The sequence below is a fragment of the Macaca nemestrina genome, chromosome 13 (assembly GCF_043159975.1).
Source record: "Macaca nemestrina isolate mMacNem1 chromosome 13, mMacNem.hap1, whole genome shotgun sequence".
Taxonomy (NCBI): Eukaryota; Metazoa; Chordata; class Mammalia; order Primates; family Cercopithecidae; genus Macaca; species Macaca nemestrina.
Window position 1 is genome coordinate 46,604,612 of NC_092137.1, and position 19,930 is coordinate 46,624,541.

The following is a 19,930-nucleotide window of genomic DNA, read 5'->3' on the forward strand; positions in this document are numbered from 1 at the left end:
AGTAGGATACTGGTCATGTGTAAGCTTGCAGGGTGCCTTAAAGAGGGAGAGGTAAAGGGTTATGGGATCTTTTTCAAGGCAGTTTGTGGGGGCCTATATATCAGTCCACATGTGTGTGATGGTACCAAGTCCAAGAAGAAGGAAAACAAGACAGACTCTGGAGTAAAACGAACCTGGGTTTGGATCTCAACTTTACTGCTTAAGAGTTGTGTGATATACATGAGCAAATCGCTTAATGTTTCTGAACCACAGTTTCTTCACACATAAATAGAGGTGATAATCACAATACCCCAAGAAAGGAATGAAACAAAGCTGTTCATGTGGACCCCTAACCCAAGGCCTGACACATACGTGCCCTCATAAATGACTGGTGGTAGCATTAGGGCACGATGCCAAGGGCCCAGCACAGTTCTCCCCTAGACCTCTCAGGGTCCACCTGTTCCCAGAGGCTTCCCCATACCTCTCAGGCATCTTTCACATAAGTTTGCCAGATACTGCCTGGGATATACTTACATGAAAACGTTATTTATCTGAAATGTAGCTGGTGCTCCTCTATTTTTAGCTGCTAACTCTGGCAATCCTACTTCCAATCTCATGTTGCAGGTATATGACCCAAGGCAGTCAAGGGAGATTATAGGAGTGGACTGGGGCTGTCGTGGAAGGCCCTTTGAAGTTGCAGGTAGTGCACACCAAGGTCAGGGGCTTTCTGTCAGCTAGGTCAAAGTTTCATTGGATCCGCTCTCTTATATCACTAAAGCAGGTTCCCCGTGAGTACTGTGGGAAACTAGTACTGAAGGAATGGAAACACAGAGCACACCAGGGGTAATGAGCCTAGAGTCAAATAAACTTGGGAAAGTCTGCATTAAACAAAAGTACAGCGGTTCCCTTCAATGCCAGATGTCTCAAGACGCTTCATCACAACCATGTGAATCATGAATTTCTAGCAGGCGGGTATGGTGTACAGAACTTCCCAAACTTCCCAGTCGTGGAAACTTGATCTTCATGGTCCATCCCTTGGGACTGGCTTCCTGAGAAATACTCTCTGGGAAACACTGCCCAAATGGTTGACCTCTGAAAGCAAAACCATGTTCAAAACTCCCCTAAACCTCAGACGAAACCCAGGTGCTGATTCAGTCCCTGTAAAACGAGCCATTTTTGAACCCGCCAGCAGCAGACAGCCAACACAGTCACAGCCACAGCCTGTGTTTGAGTTTTTAAGGAGGGACCTACATTAAGTACTTGTGTTTTAAGCTGATAGGTATTCATCATCTTGTGGCACAAGAAAGGGGTCTGAGAAGCCTTCCCCTAACTCCCAGCCTCCCAGCCATCTCTCTCATTAATCTGCCTCTACACTTAAAACTTCATCATTGGGTGAAGAGGCCTCGATACAAAGGCAAATATGCCTGGGAAGAGTGGCACGTCACCACGTGTGACCCGTCACCACGAGTTAGCTTGAGTCCATAGATGGGATTCCTCTCAGAGTCGCAGCTCCGATTTCCTGGCAAGGAAGTTACACTGGGGCTCAGATCAGGCTCTAGCAGTGCCAGGTTAGGGAAGGGGCAGGGCCTGAGCTGTCTGGGGTGGGTGCAGGCTCTGCTGGGGTTGGCAGAGAAGAAACAAGCCAAGTGTTCCAGAATTTGCCAAACTCAGATCTCATACGGAATCTTATAAAGATCTAAAGACGGGTTTGGAGTGACCATCCATCACATGCAGCCGGGGCACTGACTCCTTTTCCCATAGGTCTGGCTCACCTCTGGGGACTCTGGTCAACCCAGGGGCCTCTCAGTCACCTGAGGAAATACCCAGTGCCTATGGTGCAGGCCAGCCTTGGACCACACCTGCCCTAACCTAACCCCCAAATCTGGTAACTGACTCCCACCCACTACTGCAGTTCTAGACTCAAATGCCTAGTCTTGGCCCCTCACCTTATTTCCTCAGCCTTGAATTTGACTCCCTGCCAGACCGCCCCGGGCCCCCCGCCCCCCCCACCCCCCACCCCGCCGCCCCCCCACCCCCAACCCCCCGCCCCTCCCCACCCCCCCAGCCCCTCCCCACCCCCCGTCGCCCCCCACCCCCACCCCCCCGCCCCTCCCCACCCCCCGCCCCCCACCCCCCCCGCCCCCCCCACCCCCCCGCCCCCCCCCCACGCCACCTCAGTCTTCTACCTGTTATTTCCACTTCAGGTCCCCCAGCTCTTAACCCAACATCCCTTCAAGAGTCTGAAGTCCTACCCCAAGCCACAGGACGAACCCAGCTCCTTACTGCCACAGCTTTGCCCATGCCTCCTGCCTGCTGGAAGGAACCTCAGGCCATGCTGCATCTGCCTGCTGGGATGGCTGCTTACTGCCTCCTGCTAGGCGTCCTGAACGCCGAATGCCCCCCTACTTCTGGCTCCTTCCATGGTCCGTGTCATTCCCACGGTTCTGTCTGGGTCCAGCTCCCAGGTATTCTTTTGTTTATGACATCCACCTCCCACCTTCATCTCCTCCCTGGAACACAGACCTCCACAAAGCCAGTGCTACTGACTGGGTTGCCACCGGCCATTCTCTGAAGCTGAAACCCCTCACAAGGGTCTTGTTGGTTCAGCTTTTCTGGGGTGACCTGATAATTCTGCAATGGGGCAGGAGCAGGAATCCCCGGACAAACTAAGCTGAAAGCCTCCCACCAAGGTTAAGCGGGGACCACAAGGGGGCAGCATTGGTCAATGCGTGATTCACAGAGCTACAAGCGGGTTACCCTCTTATTGTTGCTGAGGGGAGTGGGAGGAGGATAGGGCAGTGCAAACAGGAGAGTTCTTTAGAGGAATAAGCTTATTTTGTGTTAATTTATGCAAAATGAAAAAAGGGTGTCAGATGAAACATTTTAGGAGGCTTTATTGAGGGAGACTCCAATGATGTCATAAGGGAGACCCTCTACTATCTTTCAGCTGAGCCAGTTTGTGCTCCGGTAATTAAGAAAGGAAAGCAAATTCTAAAGGGCCGCTTGGGAGCAGCACCAACAGTAGGTGCATGGCTACGCTCCAAGCCCACATGTTGTAAGATGGAAACAATAACAGCCCCATGAAAGGCAGAACAGGCAACATTGCCCTCATTTTTAGATGCAGCAGCTGCACCCCCAGAGGATTTCAATAACTTGCCAAGGTCTTGGCTTGGCTAATGGCAGAGCTGGGGCCAGAACCCCAGGATTCCTGTTGCCCCCGCAGAACATCTTCCACTACACTCCACCGGGTCTCTCCTCTGATCCCAAATGAATCAATCAGTAAGCTGTTACCGATAGCTACCATGGGCCCAGGCTGGATGGTTTCCAGGGCCCCTTCCAGCTCTGAATAATGAAAGCCCCCAGATTTCAGCCTAACACAGACTTCCTTGGAACATTCCTTTCTTCTGCAGCTCCAAACTGCTTAAGAGTCCAAGAACACCTTTATTCAGGTTTATCTGAGGTCACCATAAGTGGGCTTTGATTTACCAAACCTAGTACATGAATGACTATTGGGTTCCCATGAATTATAAATGGAGGGAAAGCAGTTTGTTCAATTATGCATGAAGTTCTTTTAAACAGCAAAGTTCCCACACCTGTCACCCTGCTACCCAAGCATTTAAAATAGAATCGAACTTATAAGACTTTGATTTACATCCAATCTTGTGGGAATTCATCTACTGCTGATCCACCCACATCAAGGTAGAGAAATAAAAGGAAAGTGGTTAGGAAGTAAGGCTTCTGGTTCTGCTGGGTGTGTGTGAACACAAAAAGGAGAAGGTGGCCAGGCACGGTGGCTCACGCCTGTAGTCCCAGCACGTTGGGAGGCCAAGGCAGGCAGATCACAAGGTCAGGAGTTTGAGACCAGCCTGGCCAATATGGTGAAACCTTGTCTCTACTAAAAATACAAAAATCAGCCGGGCATGGTGGCACACACTTTTAGTCCCCGCTACTCAGGAGGCTGAGGCAGAAGAATCACTTGAACCCAGGAGGCAGAGGTTACAGTGAGCTGAGATCGTGCCACCACACTCCAGCCTGGGTGACAGACTCCATCACAAAAAAAAAAAAAAAAAAAGAGAAAGAGAGAGAGAAGGTATAATTCTTTGATCCTCTGGTCCGCCAGCCTTTTTCATACTCGCCCATCAGAAGGGAGCCACTCCCTCCTGGCCGGGGCCATTGGCTAAACTGAATCTTTAATGGCACCTACAGTGAGCAAAGTAGTATGCTCCATCCTCAGCCAGCCTCTAATCTAGTGGAGAGATGACACAAGGCCAGACCATTTTATCACCAGGCAGCCAGAGACGTGAAGCACGGGTGGTAGTAGCTGGAGACTGGGGAGTATGTTCACAGGTGGAAATAAGAGGGTTTTTTAGGCCAAGGAAACTGCCAGCAAAGACAGGAAGGCAGGCAAGCATAGGGTGTATTTAGAGAACATTAAGATGTATTCCCTCTCTCCAACTTGATTATAAATTCCAGAAAGGAAGGAATTGCATATGATGATCCTTGGTGTTTCCTCAGAGTGCCTAGCACAGGGTCATGAACGTGGAAGGGGCTTGCAAAATACTGTTTTTGGGTGAACTTCTCAAGTCAGGACATTTCCCCAGGGCAATGAGGCATGTGTGTTGAAAGGAAACTGACTTGCTAGTAAGTACACACTATGCCAGTTTGCCATGTATTGCCTCTCTGCTGTACATCCTCACTTAATTTCCCTGCTTGTGATAACTGAAGCTGAACCTGTTAACATTTCCCTTGTTAGCTGGCACGATATTAAGCTTTGTCAGTAGATAGCGCTGGAGAGAGGTCACTGGAGGAAGGGGCTTCTCTTCCTGGTTCTGGAGCGCCTTCCTTTTTCCTACTCTGGCAAAGCTCTAATGCTTGGCCCACATGTAGAACACCTAGTGACTGTCACCCCCAGAAAACTTCAGTAGCACCTTGGGGCAGCTCCCCAAAAAGTTTCCCAGCTAAGGTTCTCTTCAGTAACTTCCTGGCAGATTCAATGGCAGGAAGCTTCCCAATGAGTTTTGTTCACACCCGGCACTTACCAGGGTTGACCTGTTTGACCTTGACCTCAGCACACTTTTATGCCATTCAGTGCCTCAGCCACACGGTCTCCAAAGAGGGGCATCTCTTCTAAGTTTATTCTAGTCTAGATATATTAGAGTTCTCTTTTACCCCCTAAGTAGTAGCCAATCCCCTGTTCCTAGTTAATTATTTATATTCTACCTTCCCTGTTGGGATAATTGTGTGGTTTCTGTCTCCTGACTAGGCCCTGACTGATACAACACTTATACACGTGCATTCACCCACATCCCTGCATACTCCCTGCTCCCTCCTCAGTCTGATTTCTCCAGTGAATCCTTGGAGCACCTTGAGTCAACTCTTTCTCTTGGATAGTACTTATGTCAGCCAGGGTTCAGCCAGGAAAACAGAATCCACACTAAGTATTTCAAGCAGGAAAGGACTGAATATGGGGACTTTAGTACTGAAATCCTAGCTTCACCTCTTCCTAGCCGTGTAACTGTGGGCAGGTAACTTCTCTCTGCAACTCAGTTTCCACTTCTCTAAAGATAAAAGAATGGTACCTAACTCATAGTTTGCTCTGAAAATTAAGTAAAATAATCCAGGAAAAATTCTCAGTGCCTGGTTCGTGGTTAGTGCCCAGTAAATGTAAGCTAGTATTACTGTTACTATTATAATCTTCTAAACACTTGAAGATATCTGAGGAAAGTGTTCAAAGCCACAACAGAGTCTGAGGCTGAGGCAGTTAGAAAAGGAAGAGGACATTTTTGCAGTAAGATGTCCATCTCTGGTTGAAGTAAGACTACCCTGGATTGGAGGTAGGGGGAGGTGGCAAGGATATGACCAAGTGGCTCAAAGATACCTGCCTGTCCTCAACTTGAACAAGCTATACATACTAAACTTTCTTCACCTATGCTGAGCAAAGGTCTGTCCTCCAGACGTCTTTTTACATTTTTAGTTGAAAACATAGGCCAGATGCAGTGGCTTACACTTATAAATCCCAGCACTTTGGGAGGCTGAGTTGGGAGGATGACTTGCATCCAGGAGTTCGAGACCAGCCTGGGCAACACAGCCAGACCCCATCTCTTGGATCAAAAATCAAAAATCAGCCAGGCATGATGGCATGCACCTGTAGACGCAGCTACTTGGGAGGCTGAGATTGGATGATTGCTTGGACTGGGAGAGGTCAAAGCTACAGTGAGCCATAATCTCACCACTGCACTCCAGCCTGGGTGACAGAGGGAGACTGTCTCAAAAAAAATTATATATATAAAATATATATGCATATATATGATGCATATAAATTATATATGTGTATATTATGCACATGGTTAAAAAAAGTCAAAGAGTACAAAATGGTATTATAGTTAAGAATCAGTCTCCTTCCCACCCCCAACCCCTCAGCTCTCTGACCACAGCCACCATGAAGCAGTTTCTTGTATCTTTTCAGACATATTCTACTATATTTTCATATTTTAATACATATGGGAGAACTGTTCTTGCTTTCCTAGTAAATAACATATCTTGGGGCCAAGCACAGTGGCTCACACCTGTAATTCCAGCAGTTTGGAAGGCTGAGGCAGGAGGATCTCTTGAGCCCAGGAGGTCAAGGTGGCAATTAAGCCATGATGGTGCCACTGCACTCCAGCCTAAGTGATGGAATGAGACCGTCTTGAAAAAAAGAAAAAATCTTGAAGAACAAGGCATTTGCACTGATGAAGCTACTGTATTCTCATTTTTTCTTTCGTCGTCTTCTTTTTAGCATCTGTATGGTATTGATAAGGATGCAGCACTAATTGTTTAACGAGATCCCTTCTGGTGGAAATTTGTTTCCAGTCTTGCTGTTATAAATAATGCTGTAATACACCTCTATGGATATGCTAATTTTTATGAGGCAGAAAATCCTCTCACCTCTTAAGACCTACAGGCCCCAAAGACCATCTTTGTAATCTTGTATAAAGACACAGGAGAAGGAGATGGGAAGCCTGCATTCCAGTCCTGGAATGCTCAACCACTAACATCCTTTACATGCAGACACGCATCACCTCATCTGTCCGAGTGACTCCATTTTCTTGTTTATCAGGCAGCATCACTGTACCTGCTTTAAATGGCCTCACAAGGGCATTCTGAGAATCAAATGAGATAATGTACATGAAAGCCTGGGCGTGCTGTACTAATACACAAGTCTCTCATCTGGTTGTCAAACCTAGAATTGATATATTGCTCTGTGAATGTGCCCATCAATCTTCAACATGGTGCCTGCTATACCCACTGCCCCTTCTGAGGGAAACTAGCCGTCTGCAGCTCCTGCTGACAGACAATCCGAGGCTGCTTTGCACTGTGCCCTATCACCCTGCCCTCTCCATCCTTCGACTTCCCCAGACTGAACTGGGCTGGGCACCTTCCCCATCTGATAATGATCCTCATCATCTGCTGCCTCTACTTTTCCTCTCTGCCCTTCCTCTAGGAGGCAGACCTCCATGAAACTGCATTAATTCATTAAGCAAAGCAATGCAAAGCAACACAGAGTCTAGCATTCCCATTTCCCTGTCTCTAGATACCACTCCTTTAGGGAATTTCCCAGAAGTTGAGAAGACTGGTTGCGTGAGCCTTGGGTTGATTTGGCACTGGTGACAGTGTGAAAAGAGCCTCCGCCTCCTCTGCTGAGCTCAGAGAAAGGTTTATAGTAAAGCCATTTGCAGGGGTAAGGGAGACAGGATCACATGGTAGCCCAGCAACAGGCTGCCCTAGAATGAAAAGCTCTGCCCCAGTAGAGATACAGCCAGGTTATTCCGATTCCTGCCCTTGGAAAGGTCTACCAGGAAATCATGAGTGACTCATGTAGGACAAGCAACACGGAAGGCATAGAGAGAGGCCATACAGTTGGGGCTATGAAGAGCCATTAGAAACTGAAGTTATGAGTAAGCTGAAGTCAGGAGGAAGCAGGAACCTTGCCTACAGTGAAGCAGGAGGTTGGAGGTTGGGGGTTGGCAGGGCGGGGGTGAGGAAGGCTGTTGGTGGGAAGTGAGGGGATACGGAGAAGCAGAAACACCGGAATCAGCCAAGTTATACCAATGACAAGGCGCATGTGAAGGTGCACCAACTCTGGCTGCTGGTCCCAAAATTGCCCCGAATCCAGCACAGTCCCTGCTAAGCCAGCTCATCCCTCATCCCTGTTGCTGGGCTCCCACGTGTTCTTATCTCCTTTACCCTTGCATATGGCTTTACTATACAATTCCTTTCTCTGAGCTCAACAGAGGAAGCAGAAACTCTTTTCACACTGTCACCAGTGCCAAACTGACCCAAGGCTCATAAGACCCGTTTCCTCAACTGCTGGGAAGTTCCCTAAAGGACAGGGGTCTAGAGACAGGGAAATGAGAATGCTAGACTGTGTGTTGCTTTGGAATACATTGCTTTGCTTAATGAATTAGTGCACTTTCATGGAGGTCTGCCTCCTAGGGGAAGGGCAGAGAGCAGAAACAGAAGGCAACAGATGATGAGGATCAACTGACACTTTGCTCATGCTGATCCTTTCCTCTCACCTAAATCCCACCCACCCTTCATGTTCCCTCTTCCACCAAACCTTTCTCAGCTACTCCAACCACATCAGCACTGATCCTTTTTTTTTTTTTTTTTTTTTTTTTGAGTCAGTCCGACTCTGTCACCTAGGCTGAACTGCAGTGGCAAGATCACGGCTTATTTAAGTGGGCTCAAGTGATCCTCGCACCTCTGCCTTTCAAGTAGCTAGGACCCTAGATACATGCTACCATTCCCAGCTAATTTTGTGTGTGTGTGTGTGTGTGTGTGGTAGAGGTGGATTCCCACTGCTGCCCAGGCTGGTCTTGAACTCCTGGGCTCAAGTGATCTTCTAGACTCAGCCTCACAAAGTACTGGGATTACAGGCATGAGACCCTGACCCCTGACCTCTTAACTCCTATGGTACATTGCCCGATTGGCCCCAATTCTTCATCCCCTATATCCAGACCTTTTGTCTTTCTTTATGGTTCCTCCCACTAACTGGGCAGAGTACATTTCACCATCCTTTGACTTTGAGTTTGTCCATACAACTGGCTTTCTCCAATAACATAAGATGGAAGTGATGGTGTGCCAGCTCCAAGGCCTCTTGTACTTCTTCCATCCCCGAGCAAAGGGTATGCCCAGGCTACCCCACTATTCCCAAGAGGAAGATAAGAGATACATGAAACAAAGCTGCCTTGGCCAAGCTCCCCCAGTTGAATCCAGCCTAAATCAGCCCACCTTTAAACGTCTGAGCTAAGGAAATGTTTATTGTTGTAGGCCACTGACCATTTAGGGTTGTTTGATCTATAGCTGACAACTACCCATAGTACTTATTGTGCATTTCCATACTTGGTGATTTAACAGCAGTGGATTATTTGTACATATGTCATTGTGTCTTTGAGCAGATCTCTCCTGGTTAAGATTGCCAGGTTTCACAAATAAAGATACAGGATGCCCAGTTAAATTTGAATTTCAGACAAATAATTTTTTAGTAGAAATGTGTCCTGTGCAATTTTTAGAACATATTTATACTAAATATTTATCTAAAATTCAAATTTAACTGGGAATCCTGTATTTATCTGGTAATCCTACTCCCAGTAGTGCTTGAGACAGTATAGATATCTTACACAACAGCTGTGAGATCATTTACATGGTCACCACCATAATGTTGGGAGGGGAAAGCCATGGTTCAGTTAAAGATTTGCAAAGACAGAAAGTGAACCTTGAGCATGCTCCTCTCCCCAGTGGCAAATCTACTCTGCATAATAATGGCGATCATGGTTATCTTTTGCCTAGTCCCTGTATGGGCAGTGCGTGGGCTAAACACCCTATCTAATTTTTATTATACTTTAAGTTCTAGGGTACATGTGCACAACGTGCAGGTTTGTTACATATGTATACATGTGCCATGTTGGTGTGCTGTACCCAATAACTCGTCATTTACATTAGGTATATCTCCTAATGCTATCCATCCCCCCTCCCCCTACCCCACGACAGGCCCCAGTGTGTGATGTTCCCCACTCTGAGTCCAAGTGTTCTCATTGTTCAATTCCCACCTATGAGTGAGAACATGCAGTGTTTGGTTTTCTGTTCTTGTGATAGTTTGCTACACTGGTTATCGTATTTAGCCACTCGTCTAATCCTTTTTCAAGGTTTTTAGCTTGTGATGGGTTCAAACATCTTCCTTTAGCTTGGAGAAGTTTGATCATCTGAATCCTCCTTCTCTCAACACGTCAAAGTCATTCTCCATCCAGCTTTGTTCCATTGCTGGCGAGGGGCTGCATTCCTTTGGAGAAGACGTGCTCTGATTTTTAGAATTTTCAGCTTTTCTGCTCTGGTTTCTCCCCATCTTTGTGGTTTTATCTACCTTTGGTCTTTGATGATGGTGACGTACAGATGGGGTTTTGGTGTGGATATCCTTCCTGTTTGTTAGTTTTCCTTCTAACAGTCAGGACCCTCAGCTGCAGGTCTGTTGGAGTTTGCCGGAGGTTCACTCCAGCCCGATCCTTCCTCTGGAAGCTTAGTCTCAGAGGAGCACCCGGCGTATGAGGTGTCAGTCGGCACTACTCAGGAGTCAGGGACCCAGTTGAGGAGGCAATCTGTCCACTCTCAGATCTCAAACTCCACGCTGGTAGAACCACTACTCTCTTCAAAGCTGTCAGACAGGGACGTTTAAGTCTGCAGAAGTTTCTGCTGCCTTTTGTTCAGCTATGCCCTGCCCCCAGATGTGGAGTCTACAGAGGCAGGCAGGCCTCCTTGAGCTGCAGTGGGCTCCACCCAATTTGAGCTTCCTAGCTGCTTTGTTTACCTACTCAAGCCTTAGCAATGGCAGACACCCCTCCCCCAGCCTCGCTGCCACCTTGCAATTCGATCTCAGACTGCTGTGCTAGCAGTGAGCAAGGCTCCGTGGGTGTGGGATATAATCTCCTGGTGTGCCGTTTGCTAAGACCATTGGGAAAGCGCAGTATTAGGGTGGGAGTGTTCCGATTTTCCAGGTACCGTCTGTCACAGTACGGGAAGGGAATTCCCCAACCCCTTGCACTTCCCGGGTGAGGTGATGCCCCGCCCTGCTTCGGCTCACGCCCTGTGGGCTGTACCCACTGTCTGACAAGCCCCAGTGAGATGAACCCGGTACCTCAGCTGGAAATGCAGAAATCACCTGTCTTCTGCATCACTCACGCTGGGAGCTGTAGACTGGAGCTGTTCCTATTTGGCCATCTTGGAACCCCCCGCCTCCTACCCTATGTAATGTTCACATCGGTGCTGCAACCTAGGGAAGTGGCTAAATCTTTTTAGCCATTTACAAATGACTACACTTTCCCTTGGTCACACAGCTGGAGAGAGTAGCAGAGCCGGAATTCAAATGCAGCCCTTTATCTTTCCATATTGCAATCCTGCTTTCAGCTGCCAAAGATGTTTTGCTGCTGTTTTCACAAAATGGAAGATGACAAAATATATTCCCCAGCCCTCCATTCTACCCACGTGGGAGTATGAATGACAGGTTGTATTAGTGTCCTAGGTTTGCTGTAACAAAGAACCACAGACTGGTTGGTATAAGTGACAGAAATTTATTTTCTCACAATCTTGGAGACTCAACATCAGAGATCAAGGTGCCAGCAGGGTTGGTTCCTTCTGAGCACTGGGAGAGAATGATCTGTTCCAGGTCCGTGATGGTTAATTTTATGTGTCGACGTTACTGAGCCATTGGATGGCCAGATCTTTGATTAAATGTTATTTCTGGGTGTTTCTGGAAGAGATTAACATTTGAATTGGTGGACTGAGTAAAGCAGTCTGCTAAAGCAGTCTGCCCTCCTCAGTGTGGGTGAGCATCATCCAATCCACGGAGGGCCTAAACAGAATAAGGCAGACTGCTGTTGAATTGGTGCTCTCAATTCAATTGCCTGACTACATGAGGTGATTCGTCAGTCTCCTCCTGCCCTTGGACTGGGACTTCCACCATCAGTGCTCCTGATTCTCAGGCCTTTGCACTCACTGGAATTTATACCACCCGCTTTCTGGGGGCACCAGCTTGCAGATGGGAGATCATAAAACTCCTCAGCCTCCATAATTGCATGAGCCAATTCTGTGTAACAAATGTCATTTTGTGTTCTGTTTCTCTGAAGAACCCTAATACAATGCGTCTCTCCTTGGTTTGTAGAGGGCCATTTTCTCCCTTGTCTTCACATCATCATCTTCTTACAGGGACACCAGTCATACTGGATTAGGATCCCATCCTAATGATCTCAATTTCACTTAATCACCTCTATAAAGACCCTGTCTCCAAATAAGGTCACATTCTGAGGTACTGGGGGCTGGGAGTTAGGACTTCAACATAGGAATTTTGGGAAAAGAGGGGGACCTGGTTTAGCCCATAACAGGGTTTGTGGAGCTGAGACTTATCCCAACACAATCTTCATTTTAAAAAGGAACCCAAGGGAACAGATTTCAAATGGTGGAATTCTGAGTTTCACAAGGTGGAACTCTAGTTTTTAAAGCAATCCTTATGGGCAGGAAAGGCCCATCCTGCAGTTCTTAATGTTAGCATGTTAGCACCTCAAAGGTGTCACACCCTCCACCAAAGGGGCCCTAGCAACTTGTAGAATGTAGGTTATTATGAGGACACGGGATTGTGATGGTGGCCAGGCTGTGGAATCTGGTGAGGCCAAATGTCAGCACCTCAAATGATGTCTTGTGACCCCACCTGGCAACATTCTGGTTTTCTGGATGGCAGCAGAGGACAGGGAGATGATGGAAGCCCGGGGTGCAGGAGAAAGTTGCCCAACCTTCCCCAAGATGGTGCCTGGTGACTCTAAGTCTGAAGGGAAGCCAAGGGCTTGTCTGGTAAGGGGGCTGCTGTGTCTCACGGACCCCGCCTATTCCGTCAGGGGGAGCAAGAATACTGTAGGAACACATGATAGGAGCTGAGTACTTTGAGGTTCCAGACAGCTGCCAAGAACATCAGGTGACAGGTACCCCACCCCTGTAACTGGCACCCAGCTGTCACCAGGGACTAGGTAGCCCTCCATAAGATTGTAAAGTCACATGAAGATGGCTTTGGTCTCCTCCATCTACCTCCCCACTTGGGGCCCTCCCCTTGCTGGGTGGATAGGACCTGGCTCCCCACCATAGCCCTCTTCCTGGTCCCCAAATATTTAGGTTCTCTCAACTCAGACCCTAGGTTTCTTTCTCCCTCTGACTGATCTCAAAGTCAGGTAGAGTTGAGGATGGGCCCGGAAGTTGCCTCTTTGGTGATCTGAAAAATCACTAGGAAAATGGACATCCATCTACTCAACTCCCAGTGCCTCCACTTGCAACTTTAGGGCACCATTACTTGGTGCTAGTTTGTCCTCTCCTTCTTGACCCTCAGGTTCTGACAACTCCGGGTAAGAGCACTTCTAATAAGAATTCAGCCTAGATCTTTTCAATTCCTGGGGCTGCGGGAGTTCCATGGGGTCGGGGACAGCCCCATCCTGACTCCTCATAGTACCTCCCCTCCCTGCTTCCCCTGCCCCAGGAGGCAGAGTCCCAGAAGCCAGACTCCTCCTATGACTACTTGGAAGAGATGGAAGCTTGTGAGGACGGCGGCTGCCAAGGGCCGCTTAAATCGCTGTCCCCCAAGTCCTGCCCTGCCACCAAAGGCCAGGCAGGCGACGGACCCAAACCCGCAGAGCTGCCCCCGGCCCCTGGGACTGAGCGCAATCCCGAGATGGAGCTGGAGAAGGTGCGCATGGAGTTTGAGCTCACACGGCTCAAGTACCTGCATGAGGAGAACGAGCGGCAGCGGCAGCACGAGGTGGTGATGGGGCAGCTGCAGAGGGAGCGGGAGCGGCAGCACGAGGTGGTGATGGAGCAGCTGCAGCAAGAGGCAGCACCCCGCCTGGTGGGTGACAAGGAATGGGGCACTGGGAGGAGGGAGGCCTGGAGCTGCGGTCCCGTGGGGCCTAGAGCAGGCGCCCACCTTCCCTGGTTTGCACGGCATCCCACCCTGCAGATCCTGGATCTCGGCTGAAAGGGGCTGAGCATCCACATGGGCGGTCTCCAGCCCTCTCTCTCTTGGCTCACTTCCAGAGATGGCGGCTCACTGACTTAAAGCTCGCTACTCTACCTGGCCAGCTCTGTTAAACAGAGCGTCCACGGGAAGCTGAGATGTGATTCTCTAAGGAGAGCTGAGGCTGGGAGGGGCCCCAGAACCACATCGCCCACCCAACAGCATTTTTGGTAGCTTCAAGGAAAAGTCTTCAACGTTTCCTCCCTCTTCCACCTCTCACAAGTCCTCTCTGCATCTCTTAAAATTTGGTGCCTGGAGGCTAGACCTAGAATCCCCACTGCAGCCTGGCCAGTGGATTTTGACAGAACCATCACCTCCCCGATCAGGGCTATGTTTATTCTGTTGGATCATACTGCCTTGTAGTCAACTGAAACAGCCATCTTTTCACAAGAAGTACACCACTCTTCCCTAATCTGTATTAAAGGGGGATAAGAATGCCCGACTTGAGATTAAATGGGACGTGAAGAGCTTAGCACAGTGGTTAGGCTATCGTAAGCATTCAATAGTGGAAGATGTTTAAAGCAGTGTTTCCTGGGCTTTAAAGTCAGAAAGTCCTGGGTTAAAATACCAGGTACAAACTCCCTGACATTGGGCAAATTACTGATTTCTTTTAGCTTTGGCTTGCTCATCATGAAGTAGTACCTACTTCATAGGGTTGTTGTGAGGATTCAATAAGAGAACACATGCAAGGCACTTTGCAATTAGCCCAGCACATTAAGTAAGCACTCAATAAATGTTAGCTATTACCATTTTTATGTACTCATGCAATTCACTTCTTGACCCAAATGCAACAACATACATTTATCATTTTTCAGTTTTATTGGGATGTGATGTATTAGCTGTGCTTCCCAGCTCTGAGTCATCCTCAGTTCTGAGAACGTGCCTTCTGCCTTTATCCAAGTCAGTCACTGCTGTAATTGTTGAGGAGGATATGACCTAAAGTAAATACCACTAAATGTCTCTCTATAGGTTGGCAATGTCTCATTAATCATCACCCTTGAGTTACATTTTATCCTGCTAACATTTCTCCACCTTATCCAAAAAACGGAGACGCACTGTCAAATGGTTTCCCAAAATTAAGATATTATATCACCTATAGCATTTCCCCAATTGACTAGTCCCGTTTTTGTTTTTGTTTTTTTAAGAAGTAAGGTTGGTTTTGCATCATTTGTTCTCAATGAACACATGCTGGCTTCCTAAACAATTATCTTTTTTTCTGTTCACAAAATACCTGCTTCATTATACGTGAAATGATTTCACTGAACTCAGTCAAGCTTACCGAACTGGGATTTCCAGACTCTTCCCCTGCCCCCACCCCCTTTTTGAAAAGTCTAGAAAATATTTGCCTATTGCTTGGACTTTAGCGCACTTCCTAATATTCTTGAATTCTAAGTTCCATTTCCAAACTTGTGACTTTTCTCAGTAGCCTGGGATAAAATCTGTCACAAAGTGGAGCCTGAAACTATTTAAAGCAGATATGATATTGTAACTATGCCTTTGGCCTGTGTCTCCTTCCAACCATATTTATTTTCCCCCCTTTTTAGTTTGAAAATCTTTCTCCTCCCTGGATGAGATGAAAATCTTTGGTATATAGTCCTATCTCTATCTCTCTTCTGCTCAAAAAATAGAACATTGAAAGTATTTTGAAAAGTCTAAAGGGTTTCACAAGCACATTTTTTTAATGAAAGTCATAATGATCACCTATCAGCGTTTCAGACTGAAACACGCGCAGATTGCAGAGAGGTGGCAAAGTCCAGGGATCCAGAGCCATACTGAGCCTGCAGAGAACCGTCGGGTCAGCCCCGCCCTCCACTCCCATTAGAACACTGGATTGCTTTCTCTGGTCTCCAGCTTTCCTAGCTATTGATTTTAGAGGCAGCATCACCAGAGTCATTTTCTGTCCCCTCAGTTTGGTCTAGTTGCCCTCACATTTTATGTAGCTGTTTCAATAGTAATGTGTCCTCATCCCCCAGCCTTTGGCAATAGTTTACAAAAGTGTTTACTTTTTGTGCATTTACTAAAAATTGGAGAGTTGACTTGATGTTGAAGCTTCCCCTCTTCTCTTTTTCTGGGAGGGTAAATAGATGGACAGACAGAGTTTATTGAATTAAAAATACCTCTTTGAGTGTGTTTCTAGCTAGTTTAGGGCATCTCGCTCCCTGCCACCTGGTGCTTTCCAAAAAATATGGCATGATTTTTACAAATATGTTTAAAAATAATGCATGGGTTATGCCCTCTTAACTATGGATCATCATAGTATCAGCTTTTGCCTTACTTATACATTGACGCTTTCTACAGTTAAAATGAAGACTGTTGGGCCCCAAGTATATAGATTCAAGAAAAGAACAACCTGCAGGCAGAATTAGCCAGACAACTCAAGCTGCTTTCCCCCAGCCCAAATATTCTGAGGGTTTAGGGAGACCCCATCACCAATCTCTCAGCACCTGCCTCCAGGAAAGACCAAACTCTGGACTGAAGGACCATGGACTGACGCACGTGATATGTATCAGGACCCAGGGAGTCGGAAACAGTCATTTATATGCAACGGACACTGTGTTATTGGGCCACTGTCCAGGAAACTAGGTTGAATGTCAGGGCACTGTGAGAGAACACTCCCAAGACCCAAGATCCAGATGTGAGGCTCTTGGAGTCAGAGAGAGAAGGCCCACGTGTGTGGCTCCAATGGGCAGTACAGACCATAAAGAGAAAGGAAGGTGGTGGCCTGGTGCCCCAGTCAGGAGGGATAAGGGCAGCTCAAAAAGTAAAAAATGATGAGTTCCTTCTGTGTGCTAGTTGCCTGACTAGGAATGTTTCATTATCTCAGTTTTCCTCCTGTGATCTTTTATTTATTTATTTATTTTTTAAGAAACAGGATCTTGCTGTCTCACCTAGGCTGAAGTTAGTGGCATGAGCTTAGCTCACTATAACCCTGAACTCTTGGGCTCAAGTGATCCTTCCACCTCAGCCTCCCAATAGCTGGGACTATAGGCACACATCACCACATTTGGCTAATTTTTAAATTTTTTTATAGAGACAGGGGTCTCACTACATTGCCCAGGCTGGTCTCAAACTCCTGGCTTCAAGCAATCCTCCCACCTTGGCCTCCCCAAGTACTGGGATTATAGGTATAAGCCACCTTGCCCAGCCCTCATGATTTTGGAAATAGGCACTATTACCCCTTCCTTAGGTGAAGATGATGACCTGAGGTCACATACAGGCAGGGACAGAGCAGGACTGAACCTAGATCTGCCTGGCACCAACAGTGGCATCACCATCTCCACCGTCTTCTCTCCCCCACAGTTTTCAGGAGGCCTCCAGAACCTCCTGCTGCCCCAGAACCAGTTTGCCATGTTCCTGTACTGCTTCATCTTCATTCATATCATCTATGTCACCAAGGAGATGGTCTTCTTTCTCTTCGCCAAGCACTACCTGTTCTGCATCGCGGCCATTTTGCTCTGTTTGATTAAAACTTTCTGGTCATACTTCCAAGTGCTTTTGCTCTCTCCATCACTGGGAACCCTCGCCCCTGCCATGCTAGAGTGTTATCAGTGCATGATCCCAGCCTCCCGGGCACCGCATTTGTTCACTTTGTGCCTCTGTTCAGTCAGAATCCACTCTTAGGAAGAGCCCTGCTGTCAGTCATTTACACCCGAGAGTGAAGAAACATGTTCATGCCCCCTTATACAGAGCCTGAGTTCTCACTGTGGACACGATGCTTTATCCCAAGAGGAAGATATCAGATGTTAGCAGGTCAGGGAGATATCTGCAGGGAAGGAGTGTTTAGAACACCTTTCCAGAACCCTAGAAGTACATCATGACCAAGCTGGCTTGGGTTTCAGCACATCTGCTCGTGTTCATAGACCTCTGAGGGGTGGGAAGCCTGTGATCGGCTTGGGAGCGGCCCCCGCCCCCATCTTCTACAAAGATGTCCATGTCCTAATCCCCATGAATACTTCATATGGCAAAAGAGGCTGAGATGTGATTGCGTTAAGGACCTTGCAGTGGGGAAATGATCCCAGATTATCCAGGTCGGCCCGTGGTAGTCACAAGGACCCTCGTAAAAGGGAGGCAGGAGGGTGTGAGTCAGAAAGGAGACGTGACCGTGGAAGCAGGGGCCGGAATGACTCGGGGCTGTGGGTCAGGAAATGTGGGAAGCCTCTAGAAACCAGAAAAGGCAATAGAAGCATTCTCTGCTAGAGCCTCTGGAGGGAGCCCAGCCCTGCCACCCCATGTTAAGCTCCTGACCTCCAGAACTGTAAGAGAATAAGTCTGTGTTATTTTAAGTCATTAAGTTTGTAGCAGTTTGTTACAGCAGCCACAGGAAACTAATACAGGAGCCAAGACTCCCAAGCTCCCTCCAGCTGTGCCAACATGGCAGGATACCATCACCAGGCCACTGGCCAGGCCTCATTTAGCACTGGGCCTGAGCAGACTTGTACACAGCTGGCCTTCAGACAGCATATGGTTAAAAAGGAGAGGCAGTGAAGCTCCAGGGAGCCCGGCACAGGCCTAGCTGAACCTGGTGGACAAGGAGTATCCCTATCACTGAGCTATGTGTCCCCTGGATGAGGCATGTGGCAAAATAAGGGCATACTCCTAGGGGACATAAGGAAGGAGGAATTAAATGCCTGATTAGACCCAGAGGACGTCTACTCTATTGGAAAGCTAGACATGAGGGAAAAAAAAAAGTTGGCACACACCCCCACCCCTGTACCCACCTACTAATCCAAGCACACAGACTCACAAAAATGCAGAAAAGCTAACCAAGGAACAAATACACTGACACAGAGATACAAAACAAGCATACAGTTGTCCACAGTAGAGAGGTTCACAGCCCCTCAAACAGACAACCACCCGAAGGAATAGACTCTGAACACCAGAGGGCTCACGGTCAGGCACAAAGTGAAGCTGCCCCACATGTCCGCAACAAAGAAAAGGGGTTCAACTCCCCCAGTCGCCAGCCCCTCAGCCCTTCAACACACAAACACTCCTTGCAGACTGTCAGCTGCTCTGAGCCCAGCAACCCAGCCATGATGGCTGGCTGTGCCACAGGACACTTTAGTGATAATGTGGCAAACTGACGAGGCTGGACACAGCTGTGCAATTAATCAAGTCTTTATTGACCCCTTCTCTCCTCTGGCATAGGGCTCTGCCTTCAGAGGGACAAGAGAATAAGTTTCTGTCTCATCGGCTCTTGAGCGACTCTCAGTAAAATCACGTGAAAAAATGCCTTGGGACTTCAGTGTCAGTACACATTATCATGCCGTTTAAGTCCATGGTGACTTCTCATTTCCCACCCGGCGCCATATATCCATCCCCACTGACAGCTGCATGTGACAAGCACTTAATTTGGAAGTGATAGAAGTGTCATTTCTCATTAAACTTTCAAGGATGGGCCATTGTGGTGTGGGTCACTTCTTCCGATTTTATTTGATCTGGGTTTCTGCCCCATGGGGTTGAGGTGAGAGAGATGGAGATAAGGATAGCAAAAAGTTTAAGGTCCACCTGTTTACCTTCTTAGAGCAGACAGAACTAGGCATTTATAAAACACACACACACGCACAAACCAAAAAAACACAAGTGCTATAAGGTCATTTAATCCATCCATCTGTTGCCAGGTAAAACTAGACTTAAATACATTCAGTTTTCTTAATCTTCAGAGAAAGTAAACTCCCCTGAGCAGTTAAGTGAGCATCTCATCCCACCTTTTTAGCCACAGACATGAAATCTACTCTTCCCTATTGTGTTTGAATACTGAAGCCACTAGCCTTAGATCTGCCCTCTAGGAAAATGAGAACTACTCATGGGTCACTCCCCAAACTTAAAACAGATCTTCTGGTTCAAATGCAAAGCAGAAAATCAGAAGAG

At 47.6% G+C, this 19,930-nt stretch overlaps 1 protein-coding gene across 1 annotated transcript; it reads left to right on the forward strand.

The window, feature by feature from the left end:
* The first annotated feature begins 12,645 nt into the window (after window positions 1–12,645).
* On the forward strand, window positions 12,646–19,143 carry LOC105465418 (transmembrane protein 247). Its single transcript, XM_011713880.3, has 4 exons — window positions 12,646–12,855; window positions 13,529–13,894; window positions 17,363–17,551; window positions 19,060–19,143. The coding sequence occupies exons 1-4, from the start codon at window positions 12,739–12,741 to the stop codon at window positions 19,141–19,143; spliced, it is 756 nt and encodes a 251-aa protein (XP_011712182.2). The 5' UTR covers window positions 12,646–12,738.
* Window positions 19,144–19,930: the final 787 nt, after the last annotated feature.